This window comes from Schistocerca americana, chromosome 1 (assembly GCF_021461395.2).
Source record: "Schistocerca americana isolate TAMUIC-IGC-003095 chromosome 1, iqSchAmer2.1, whole genome shotgun sequence".
In the NCBI taxonomy this organism is placed as follows: domain Eukaryota; kingdom Metazoa; phylum Arthropoda; class Insecta; order Orthoptera; family Acrididae; genus Schistocerca; species Schistocerca americana.
Genome location: NC_060119.1, coordinates 312,519,612 through 312,533,291, shown reverse-complemented (window position 1 = coordinate 312,533,291; position 13,680 = coordinate 312,519,612). Strand labels below are relative to the sequence as shown.

Here is a 13,680-nt window from a genome sequence, read left to right as displayed (position 1 = left end):
TATGAAAATAATGACTGTGCACACTTCACTGTGCAGAAGTTCCGGACACTGAAGGGTTAGAAAAAAGGTTTTGGTCTGATGACTGCCGTGGGTCTGGAGAAAGTGATTCGGAAATTCGAAAAGATGGGTTCTTTTGATGTACAACCTGATGGAGGGAGGAGACGAATTGATTCGACGTCAGTGGAAGCAGTGGCCACAGCAATGCAGGAGGAGACGAGTGGTGGTGTGCAAACGTGTAGTGCACGGAGAATTGCCTGAAGATTGGACATACCTGTAAGCACGGTGCGTAAAATCCTATGGAACATGCTTCTTTGCTATCTATTCAAAATAACTCACGTGGACGAGTTGCTTCCTGTTGACCTGCCAGCAAGAGACCTTTGCTTTAGAATTTCTCGTGGAAGTGGACAATGAATGATTGTGGAAGATTTTGTGGACAGACGAAGCTCACTTCCATCTGACAGGATATCTCAGTACACGGAACTGTCGAATATAGGCAATGGAAAATCCACGCGCAAATCAACCAGTACCACTTCATCCTGAAAAGGTCACTGTGTGGTGCGGGTTTACGGCATAATTGATCATATGGCCATATTTTTCCGAAGAAACAGGGGCCTCCAGTCCTGTGACCTGTACCGACACTGGTAAGCGCTGTGAGTGTCTTTTGTGCAACCACGTCATTCCAGCCCTCCGACATCGTAGATGTGTGGATGGGATCATTTTTATGCAAGATGGTGCACCTGCACACATTGCAAATCCAGTTAAGCATCTGCTGAAGCGCCATTTCGGAATTGCTAGAATTATCAGCCGCCATTTCCCTGCAGCCTGGCTGTCCCAATCACCTGATCTTAATCCGTGTGACTTCTGGCTGTGGGGCTATCTGAAAGATGTTCAGTGTTTCGATTGGAAACTTAGCTGCATTGAAATCACGCATTACGCAACACATTCTGAACGTGACCCCAGAAACACTTCTATCAGCTATGAAACATGCTGTTCCTCGATTTCAACTTGCAGAAAACGATGGACGGTATACTGTTTTGCGCCAGTCACACAGAAATTAATAATCCGATTTGATTTTGATTGATGCTTTTTATGCGGTTTTTGGCTTCAGGACAATTAAAAACCGATGTGAGTGATACTCTTTATGCGGTTTTTTGACTCATGACAATTAAAAACCGATTTTTTCCCATCCGATGTGATGTGAGCTTTCCTTGGTGGATGGGCTTACGTAACTAACAATATCTCACCTATACACCAATGCACACTGAGTAGCATAATTTGCTTAACATCAAACGTACACCTTCATTTGTCATTTTTAGTCGACCACTATTAAATTATGATGCTTACAGCGCCATCTACTGCTACATTTTGTAACAATGTATTTTTCTTCTGCCATACATTTTTCCCCCTTCTCAGATATTATTCCGTTGCAATATGACGTCATTCTGAGCAGTGGTGTTATTTCTACAGCGGTTTGATAGTTTAATTACGAAGATTGAATGAAAAGTAATTTTTCCACATTCGTTAATTAAGTTTGGATGGGAATATTTTGATAAATAAAACGCAGAAATAATCCTTAGAATGTGATCTTTAATTATTAATATTCACTTTTCCGCATAATCACCAGCCAATTGGATGCATTTCTGCCAACGATGAACACTTTTTCTGAAGCCATTATGGAAGAAGTCAACACTCTGTTTCCGCAACCACAGTCTCACAGTTCTCTCAACGTCTCCGGGTCGTAATGGTGTACCCACGTTTCGTCTCTTGTCACAATTTAATGGAGAAAGGCGTCACCTTCGTTCTCGTAACGCGAGAGAAGTTCCTGGCAAATTTCAAGTCTATGCGCTTTCATTTCAGGAGTCAGCATCTGGGCTACGCATCGTGCACAGATTTTCTGATAGCCTAGCAAAGCAATAACGTGACCCACACGTTTTTGTGAAATGCCGATTGTGCTTGCAATTTCTCTCTGAGCGATACAACATCGCCCTAATTCAATCTGTCAACATTTTTCTTGTGAAATTCGGTGGTTGCTGTCAGAGGACGTCCAACTGTTTGTGAGGTCAGATGTTCTCACCTCAACATCTTTAAACTTACTGGCCCATCGACGCACAGTACTCACATCAACGAAATCACTATAATTTTGGCCGAGCGGTTAAAGGCGCTACAGTCTGGAACCGCACGACCGCTACGGTCGCAGGTTCGAATCCTGCCTCGGGCATGGACGTGTGTGATGTCCTTAGGTTAGTTAGGTTTAAGTAGTTCTAAGTTCTAGGGGACTTATGACCACAGCAGTTGAGTCCCATAGTGCTCAGAGCCATTTGAACCATTTTTTAGCCATCACTATAATTTGCTTTCATTCTCTGATGAATTTCTTTGGAGTCACACCTTTTGCTGTCAAGAATTCAATGACTGCACGTTGCTTAAATCGCATTGACCGACCGTCTGGTCCGGGTTCCATACTTTACATTGTATCAACACAACTGTTGAGTGCTAAGGCTTTCTGCCAACAGGAGCTGTAGGGAAGAGACTATGGAAGAAACCAATACCTGCAGCATACCAATGCTGCCAACTGTTGAAGAGTTACGAAGGTGGGGGCATTACTTTTCAGTCAGCCCTCGTATAATCACCCTGAATTTCGATTCCCCCCAGGGCGGAAAGGGGGAGGGGGGTCGGGCTGGCAGCAGCTTCATATGCCGCTCTGCAGCCTAGCCAATGAAGTTTTTTTTCCCTTTATTCCGCATACGAGGCGGGCCAGCAGTGGCCTACATACGCCGCTTTTCGGCCAAATGGGACAACATTAAATACAATAGAAGACAATAGAAAAAATATGTAGAGAAAAACATGATGACAAAACGTAACATGGTAGAAATGAAGTTGTTCGACTGTAGGTGCAGTACACGCAAATGCGTTCAACAGTTAAATCAAATGTAGACATTCAGTTGGAGACACGAACGTAGGACACCGAAAAATACTGTTGAAAAAACACTGGCGCACTGAACCACTGTGGCGATGATCATCAGCGAAGGAGGACACCACCAACACCATGAAGGGGGGGGGGGGGGGGGGGGACTGCCACTGAGTGAAGAGGAAAGGCAGGGGGGAAGGTGCCAGTAGGAGAAAGAAGGGAGGGGGAGGAGAGAGGGTAAGGGTTGGCAGCCCGGGGAGGAGAAGAGGAGTAAGAGGGAGACAAAGGAGACAGGATGGTGGGAGAAAGGAAGGTGGGGGAGATAGAGGGAGCCCAGGTGGACAATAGGGGGAGGATAGGGAGGAGGGAGGGGGGGTTAGAGCTGGTAGGAGGCCATGGAGATATGGCGACAATATTTCTGTTACAGTCCTTTGATTTCAAAACGGGCATACACTCACTCCTTGGACTGGAAGCAGGAGGAGGAAAAAGAGGAGGAGGAGGAGGAGGAGGAGGAGGAGGAGGAGAATTTCTGATTTTGTGCTGTGCGATTTGTCTTCCTCCTATGGAAATTTGTATTTCGCGCCGTTGTGGTTCCACCACAGTTCCTCTGTCTTTCACGGACGGTTGATTGTACCTAGGTGCGCTAGCGGCGTCAAAGGTGACAGCAAGTAGTACTGCAAGGTAGGCCTGGCGCTCCGTTCTTGACCGCCGGTGTTTACGGTCGCAGCGACGAGGCAGAGTTGTGCTGCCGACAGCAAGTGTGTCCGTTGGCGATAAGCTCTGCGAAAGTGTTGAAATGCGTCTTTGGTGGTTTAGTTCTACGGTGCTGTTCATCTTTTTGACTATTAGTTGGATTCAGTCAGGATACTGGAGAGAGAAGGCAAGATCAGTGGTTAGGGTCGGCTTATCGTTCGCGTTGTCTTTCTTCAACGATGACAATCGGGTTCGGTTAAGTGATGAACAGGGTGGTTGTAACGTTTATTTTTACTTTAATAAGACAACGCCGATAGACCGCGCCGACCATAAGAAGCTGTGTGGTGTTGCCACGGCTACTTAATAAGAGAATGTCGGTCCCTTAGCTTCTTGACGGCGTTTCCTATGGTATTAAAGTGCCGGTACAGACTGCGAATTGTTAGCGTTATTATTGAACTGTGTGCGATGTGTTGATTTCTTTGCCCCGTTTCGTGGTGCGGCCGATGTGAGTTATTGCAAAGACTGGTTCCGACAACAGATGTGCTTTATAAGCTTCTTGTTGCTGAGGAGAACTACGAAAGCATGTGCACCGTAGGAAAGTGATGGAAACGACGGTTACAGGGTAGGTGCTACCATTCTAGAAATGGTGCGTTTGATACTCCTTGTGTTGTGGTGGCCGTTGTGAAATGTTGTAATGACTGCCTCCGGTGGCAACTTTGGCGGCAAAAATTTCATTATTTCAAAGGGTTGGCGATTCTGGATCATCCGTATATGGTTGTTGCTACTGATGTAACCCAAAAGGGGGAGGTACTGGTGGTCTGTCCCGTGGTTCGTATGTTATGTTTTTAAAAAACTGAAACTTGGACTGTGAAAAGTTAAGATGACCGTGTGATGTGTTGTGTGGTCACAACGTCCTGGCAGCGTAGGGCGTTGTATTGTTTCTTTGAATTGGCTCTAAAGTTTTCATTATAAAGTGTGTACACGTATGTTGCCCTTTGGGGGTGTTGTATTGCGAAGCTTTTTTTTTGTTTAAATACTGCGGTTCGCTTCTGTAGAATAGTAAAGTGGTGTACCACTGCAGTTAGTAAATTTTAAGTAACCTACAAAATTCTGGTGGGAAATCCAAATGCCATGCAGTGATACCAGTAAAATAGCTCCTCCACCATCCACCAGAGAGACCGTCAGACTCCAGTACTCTTCATCATTAAGCATCTGGACATTATTACTTTTTGTTCACTGTATTTTTGTTGACTGTATTTTGACTTAATATCTGTCTGTCACAATTAATCCATTTATTTTAGCTATTTCAGCACTCACTTTCATTTCATCTAGCACTTCCTTAATTTTCTCTGCGTTGAAGTGAGGAGTAATTCTGTACTGAAGCCTTTTGTAGCCCTTTGTACAGTAGCACCACTGTTAACTACAATATTAGAAAGATTAACTACTCTGTCATCAGAAACAAGCTCTTTCTTCATCAGCTCATTACTTCTGTTTTCAGGGACTTTGTGCAATACTGAAATCTTCTTCCTATATTTTATTTGGTTCTTTTCCATTTCTCTTCCTATTCTCTTGTGAACTTCTACTGATATAGTTTATTTTGCCGTTTTAACTGTGACGCAGAAGCAAGAAAGGTAGTTTGTAATTTCCGAGACCATTACTGTGACATGTCACTTGTGACTAGCCTACTGGATGTGGATGAAGTTTTTTATTTTTCATCTTTCAGTGTATCTATTACCATTCTGTCTCTTATTTTCATTAGTTCTGGTGTAGGCTGCTTATCATTTGAAACTGGTCAACTTCATTATTAGCATCTGCAATTAAAACATTTCAATAAAACATTAATGCTATATTTCTGTCTCTGTGCATCCTCTCTTTCCTAATGTTTATCCCGTCGCCCAGGGTCTCTTGTTTTCATAATTTGGCAAACTTATTTTAAATTTGTAGTCTGGTATCCTTACTCTCGACACAGTCGTCATTTAACCTAAGCGGGACGTGAGTTTTATGCACCAATATGTAGTGAATCGCAAACACGTGGTTCTGTGTATTTTAACTGTTTGTGTATTCTATTTTTGAGGTGGAGAGGGGTACCACCCCAGCACTGACGTAAACGAGGGTGGAAAACTGGCAAGAAACCGGACTCAAGCTAGCTCTTGCACCGAACCGTCTCTAACTTATGTGCTGCACGTATTCGATGTAGGTCTGTGTCACTTCACTGTCTGCAGGCCAGCACACAGCGCTTCACATTTTACGGCGTCGCGTGCTGTTTGCAACATTGATGCTGAATCAAAGGTTATGAATCAGCTTAATGAAGGACTCTCAAAATATAGGTGACGGGAAACATTGCAAACAGGTATTCACCTGAGATCAAAGATCAAACGGGTCCTTGTTTGCGTTCAGGTAAGTGTATTTTAGTAAATGAAACTTTTCGTAAATAGTGACATAGTGTGCGTTCGTGAGTGCAGCTCCATAGTCATGACGACGTGTACAAAATATCAGCTATACTACAGACGACAGAAAGTTACATAAAGAAAATACAATAAACACTCTGATAATGGTGAAATTTCACTGAAACATGGGTGAAAAAGAAGAAAATGTGCTTCCTCGAGGCAGAATCCTTTTCCAAAATACAGAGTGTTACAAAAAGGTACGGCCAAACTTTCAGGAAACATTCCTCACACACAAATAAAGAAAAGATGTTATGTGGACATGTGTCCGCTTAATTTCCATGTTAGAGCTCATTTTAGTTTCGTCAGTATGTACTGTACTTCCTCGATTCACCGCCAGTTGGCCCAATTGAAGGAAGGTAATGTTGACTTCGGTGCTTGTGTTGACATGCGACTCATTGCTCTACAGTACTAGCATCAAGCACATCAGTACGTAGCATCAACAGGTTAGTGTTCATCACGAACGTGGTTTTGGACTCAGTGCAATGTTTACAAATGCGGAGTTGGCAGATGCCCATTTGATGCGTGGATTAGCACGGGGCAATAGCCGTGGGGCGGCGCGTTTGTATCGAGACAGATGTCCAGAACGAAGGTGTCCCGACAGGAAGACGTTCGAAGCAATTGATCGGCGTCATAGGGAGCACGGAACATTCCATCCTATGACTCGCGACTGGGGAAGACCTAGAACGACGAGGACACCTGCAATGGGCGAGGAATTCTTCGTGCAGTTGACGATAACCCTAATGTCAGCGTCAGAGAAGTTGCTGCTGTACAAGGTAACGTTGACCACGTCACTGTATGGAGAGTGCTACGGGAGAACCAGTTGTTTCCGTACCATATACAGCGTGTGCAGGCACTATCAGCAGCTGATTGGCCTCCACGGGTACACTTCTGCGAATGGTTCATCCAACAATGTGTCAATCCTCATTTCAGTGCAAATGTTCTCTTTACGGATGAGGCTTCATTCCAACGTGATCAAATTGTAATTTTCACAATCAACATGTGTGGGCTGACGAGAAACCGCACGCAATTGTGCAATCACGTCATCAACACAGATTTTCTGTGAACGTTTGGGCAGGCATTGTTGGTGATGTCTTGATTGGGCCCCATGTTCTTCCACCTACGCTCAATGGAGCACGTTATCATGATTTCATAGGGGATACTCTACCTGTGCTGCTAGAATATGTGCCTTTACAACTACGACACAATATGTGGTTCATGCACGATGGAGCTCCTGCACATTTCAGTCGAAGTGTTCGTACACTTCTCAACAACAGATTCGGTGACCGATGGATTGGTAGAGGCGGACCAATTCCATGGCCTCCACGCTCCTGACCTCAACCCTCTTGACTTTCATTTATGGGGGCATTTGAAAGCTCTTGTTTGCGCAACCCCGGTACCAAATGTAGAGACCCTTCCTGCTCGTATTGTGGACGGCTGTGATACAATACGCCATTCTCCAGGGCTGCAACAGCGCATCAGGGATTCCATGCGACGGAGGGTGGATGCATGTATCCTCGCTAACGGAGGACATTTTGAACATTTCCTGTAACAAAGTGTTTGAAGTCACGCTGGTACGTTCTGTTGGTGTGTGTTTCCATTCCATGATTAATGTGATTTGAAGAGAAGTAATAAAATGAGCTCTAACATGGAAAGTAAGCGTTTCCGGACACATGTCCACATAACATATTTTCTTTTTTTCTGTGTGAGGAATGTTTCCTGAAAGTTTGGCAGTACCTTTTTGTAACACCCTGTATAGACACAGCGGTAGTGAAGGATTCAGTTAAAACAAAGTTTTTGCGATCCGGCACTCAGATGATCGAGATTAGTGGTAAACTTACCGAACACGATAGGGTGACACCCGGACCCGGGAAAGGCATGGCAAGGGTATAACAACTGAACAGCAAGAGGTGCTAGCGGGGTTTGGAAGTGGGTATGGTGGTGGCGGGGGGGGGGGGGGGGGGGTCAGAATAGCGGGGTAGCAGGAAGCGGGCTCAGTTACAGGTAAAAGAGCAACATCAACAGTGCGTCACAGTTTAGGACCAAGATTACAACTGCTCGGACTATTTGAAGAAGACTGGCTCTGTCGTTCTAAAACTGGGTGCAGAACAAAATCGTCAACGCGGCTATGCCCCCAAACAGTTCAACACATGCTTTCTTAATCTGAATCATTACGAAAATTCTAAAACTGAGACAACTATCTCTTTGAGAAATACGCAGAGGTAACCTGCATTAACAATTAAAATGCATTATTACGAATGATGGCGGTCGATGTGTGATCAGAAATTTTAAATTCATATTACCTTCGATGTACTGAGACGAGTTTACAGTACAGGGATGATGAGTCAGGAATATCCGCACACCCCTCGATTGCCGTGATTTTGTAAGCCAAATTAAGAATTATGTGAGTGAATACAGAATTGAAAAGGCTTAAAATGTATATGACATGGCACTCACCTACATTTGTGAAACCGCTGCACAGTATGATGACGGCTAAGTTGACATTGTTGTCCCAGAAGTATATTTCCACAGTCAAGGGACAAAGGGCCATTCCCAGTACTGTTACTACGGCTGTGAAAATCGTCCATGCCAGCAAAGGACCCTTGGATTCCTGAACAGCATTTGAGCTTATAGCGTGCGCTTCGAGGTTTCCTTAAATTTTTAAAGATGATAAAAGCATTAATTTTTAAATAGTCATGCCTTACAGAAGCATTTCTACTAACCAGACATTTACCGCTAAATTTGTAAAAGCGCTGCGTAAACTGTCTTGTAACAATGTTAGGTTCATACTATCTTTAAAAAGCTGGAAAGCTTTGTAGAAACCTGATTAAGACCGTTCTAGACATATACCAGACAAACACAGCTCAAAAGTGTCTTTTTCTAATGGTTCGGATTAAATTTTTCAAATTAAATCTCTGACAACGTCCCATCGAATACCAAAGGACTGAACGAATTCGTAACATCCACTTCGTTTGTCAGTCAATGCAAATACATATGTTAATAAAATTTTCAAATATATGTGAACTCCTAAGGGACAAAACTGCTGAGCTCATCGGTCCCTAGGGTTAAACACTGATGAAACTAACTTAAGCTAACAACAACAACAACAACACACACACACACACACACACACACACACACACACACACACAAGCACACACATATGCCGAGGGAGGACTCGAACCTCCGGCGGGAGGAGCCGCACAATCCATGACATAGCGCCCTAAACCACGCGGCCACTCCGCGCAGCAATTATGATAACAAATGCCCAAAGAAATATTGCTCCTTATAACACTCAAAAATCAAGACTTTCTAGGATTTGTCGGCACAGACAAAGCGTTCGACTAAGTAAAATGCTGTAAGATCTTCGAAATTCTGAGAAAAACAGGAACAAGCTATAGGGAAAGACGGTAGTATGCAATGTCTACAAGAACCAGAGGAGTCTGGAGTAGAATACGAAAGGAAGACCAAAAACGGAGCACTCTGACGAGGAAGCTTGTAACACGGGAATGCATTTTCTCGTCCTTACTGTTCAAGATATGCATCGAAGAAGCAGTGGCGGAAAGTAAGATTCTAGAGTGGGATTATAAATCAGACTGAAAGAACATCAGTTGTAAGACTATCTCATGACCTTACTACTCTCAGGGAAAGCGGAGGAGAATTACAGGAACTGTTTAATGAAATGAACAGTGTAACGAGCACAGAATTTGGACTGAGAGTAAAGCGAAATTAGGAATAAGAGAAATGACGTTAACTATAAACTTAATACCGAACTTAGTGACGACGAATTCTGCTATCCTGGAAGGTAAGTGACACATGACGGACTGAGCAAGGACGACATGAAAACAGACTAGTACTATCACACAGGGCATTCCTAGTCAAAAGAAGTTTACTAGTATTAAACAGACGCATTAATTTGAAGAAGAAATTTGTGAGAATGTACGTTTGGAGGAGATTTTTGCGTGGTATTAAATACTGATTTTGGAAAAACCGGAAATGAAGGCAGCCGAAACTTTTGAGATGTGAAGATACAGAACAACGTTCATATTAGGTGGACTGATAACATCATGAATGAACAGGGGAGGTCTGCAGAATCGGCGAAGAACAAATGGAGAATACTGGACAGAAAGAGGGTCTGGGTGATGGAATACGTGTTACACATCAGGAAGTAACTTGCATTGTACTACAGCAGTGGTTCCCAACCTGGAGGGAATATTAAATTGATTTCTCTGGGAGGGGAGGGTGGGGAAGTGCGAGGGGGGGGGGGGGGGGGGGGGGGTTAAAACCGAAGCGTTCAATTGTGTTTCGCTCACAAAATTAATTTATTTTGAAAAGTAGTACGAAAAACCAGTCCAAGATACAAATTTTCACCTTTTATTCACTCGATGACTAGTTATCCGTATGCACTATACGAGGGGCGTTTGAAAAGTCCGTGCAAAGTCCGAAAGACGGCACCACGGGCGAATATCGAGGTCATGTTTAGTTGGTAGCATCTTTGGAAATAACGCGCACCAAGTTTCAGCCATATTGGTCTATTTCTTCGTGCTTGGCATTCGTGTGAATCAAGGACGTCGAGTGACTGTCAAAAAATGGACTAAAAAGAACTTCGTGTGGTGATTCAACATTACTTTAGGAAAGGAGAAGCGCCTCAGGAGATTAAGAAAAGCTTGATAAACATTACGGTGACTCTGCACCTTCGATTAGAACAGTTTATAAGTATTTCAAAATTTTCGGAGTGGCCATACGGGCACAAGTGATGCTGAACGTTCTGGACGCCCTGTGGAGGTTACGACTCCAGAAATAATTGATAAAATCCATGATATGGTGATGAGTGACACAAGAGTTAAGGTGCGTGAGATTCCTAGTGCTGTGGGCATCTCTAATGAACGGATGCATAATATTTTGCATAAACATTTGGACATGAGAAACCTATCCGCAAGATGGGTTCCGCGATTGCTTACGCTTGACCAAAATCGGAATAGTGTGAAGTGTTACAAGGATGGTTTGCAGCTGTTCAGGAAGAATCCACAGGACTTTAAGGGTCGTTTCGTCACTGTCGACGAAACGTGAATACATTACTATACTCCTGAGACCAAAGAACAATCTAAACAATGGGTTACCAAGGGAGAAGACCATTCCTTCGGTCGGAAAGGTTATGGCGACTGTCTTTTGAGATTCGCAAGGGATAATCCGCATCGACTATCTGGAAAAGGGTAACGCTATTACAGGTGCATGTTATTCATCGTTATTGGACCATTTGAAAACCGAGCTGCAAGAAAAACGCCGGCGATTGGACCGCAAAAAAGTCATTTTCCATCACAACAATCCACCAACACATACCTCAACAGTTGTAGTCGCAAAATTAATGGAAACAGGATTCCAACTCGTTTCACATCCCCCCTAGTCTCCAGACTTGGCTCCCTCGGACTACTATTTGTTCCCCAATTTGAAGAAATGGCTGGCGGGACAAAGGTTTTATTCAAACGAGGAGGTGATTGCAGCAACTAATAGCTATTTTGCAGACTTGGACAATTCCTATTGTTCGGAAGGGCTCAAGAAATTAGAACAGCGTTGGACGAAGTGTATAAGTCTGAAAGGAGACTATGTCGAAAAATAAAAAAGGTTTACCCCAAACAAGTAAATAGTTTTTATGTTTGCACGGACTTTTCAAACGCCCCTCGTATAGTGAATAAAAGGTAAAAAGTTGCATCTTGGACTGGTTTTTCGCACTACTTTTCCAAATAAATATAGTTTTTTGAGCGAAACACAATTGAACGCTTCGGTTTTAACCCCCCCCCCCTCGCAGTCCGCCCCTCCCCCCCCCCCCCCCCCCCTCCCAGAGAAATCAATTTAATCCCTCAGGGGGTAATTCCCTCCAGGTTGGGAACTACTATTGTAGTACAATGCAAGTTACTTCCTGATGTGTAACACGTATCCCATCACCCAGACCCTCTTTCTTTCCAGTATTCTCCGTTTGTTCTTCGCCAATTCTGCAGACTCTCCTGCTCATTCGTGATGTTATCAGTCCACCTAATATGAACGTTGTTCTGTGTCATCACATCTCAAAAGTTTCGGCTGCCTTCTTTTCCGGTTTTTCCACAATCAGTATTCGTTGCACGCTTTTGACATCTTCGAAAATGCCATTTTCGGCTTTGTTATGGTGATTTGAAAATTGAGTCTCGGCCTGAAACTAGTCATCGAATGCATAAAAAGTAGAAATTTGAAACTCGTACTGGTTGTTCGTGCTACTGATTAACAGAAGTTGCTGACCCAAGCTATTCCGTCGTGCTGGAAATCCGTAACTATTTCGAAAAGGTTTTCACCATTATCACTGTTTGTTAGTACTGTAACACCGATTACGTAAGTAGGAATAACTGCACTTTTTCAAATACTAGCATATCACCTGACACAATGTGGCGGAGGATACAGCTAGTGAAAGGAGGTCACAGAGTCCACCCACGACACACACAGACTTTATACCATGCATCAGTGATAGTAAAACTGAACGATATACGTCGTATCTCACAAAAATGCCTTCGACGAATTGTAGGCATTTCCTGCGTAGTCGTTGTACGTAATGCAGCTATATCATAAACCACACAAAAATATCACAAACAAGTACAGAACTAGTTGAGCTAGAAACAAAGTACACTTAGATAATAAGGTTGAAAACCAGGTGATAGATATTAACTGTAGGATTGCAGACTTCCCTGGCCAGTATCAGTTTTAAGGGGAAAAAAGCATTAGCCCGGGTTATTCTGTAAAACTGAACAGCAATGTAACATCGAAAGCCAATCATAATGCCAAAAAGATTTCATTTGGTAAGCACTTACTGAGTACAACGAAGTGTCGTTTATCCGAATACTGACCAAATGAAACAATAATTAACCGAAAGACTTCCAGTCCGAAAATTGAAATCTGCGTGTGTGCCACGTAAAAGCTCTACTATCACTGGGTGGGCCAGTTCAGCGGTTTCGTCCTCCTTGCCAACTGTCATTGTTTCAGTTCTGTTTTCACGTCAGAACATCATGCTGTTCTTGTACCGGTCGCAATGACGACTCAATGTAGACGCCTTGTTCTTAGTGTTTCCGGTACACTAGAAATAATGGGCCACTTGAAAAAAGGTGCTAGTGGACAAACTTAGCTCTTCAATATGGAGTTGGCAGTGCAACAATATTGGAAATTAGGAAGGACAAGAATGGTATTGCAAAATCTGTGTTTGCACTTTTCAGTGAAGATGGAAGCCTGCCAGCAAAAAAAAATGGAAACGACAGAAAACCAAGATTTAGACGCTGCACATAGCGGATGAGCATATCAGTGCACCTTGAAAAGCCACCAGACAGACAATTCGTATCCGAACTGAATGAACTGATTAAAGTAGCGTCAGGATTTGAGGAACGCGATCAGGATAATTTTAAGACTTCTTCGGATGAGATGCTGATGGCCTAAATATTTAGTATTGACGGACGATGAGTCAATTTTCGTTGCGAGGACAACGATTGTGCTGAAAAAGGAGCATCCAGTTAGGAATACTTCACTACCTTGAAACGAATATGAAATTGTTAGAAGAAGAAGAATGTGATGCTTTACCATTCTCTATAAAATGTTTCGGATTTTTAGCGTAAAAAATAGCGAGTC

General features: G+C 43.3%; 1 protein-coding gene across 4 annotated transcripts in view; it reads right to left on the bottom strand.

Annotated features, from left to right (window-relative positions):
• The window catches only part of LOC124622211, a 79,573-nt gene that overhangs the window by 8,710 nt on the left and 57,183 nt on the right, over positions 1 to 13,680 (bottom strand). For 2 of the 4 annotated variants that reach the window (XM_047147861.1, XM_047147870.1), the window contains exon 6: positions 8,504 to 8,653. The exons of 1 other annotated variant lie outside the window; for it this stretch is intronic. In XM_047147861.1, coding sequence (XP_047003817.1) covers positions 8,504 to 8,653 — 150 coding nt within the window. Of the gene's footprint in view, positions 1 to 8,499; positions 8,654 to 13,680 lie in introns of all 4 variants that reach the window. One more of the 4 variants, XM_047147876.1, reaches the window with a different exon arrangement.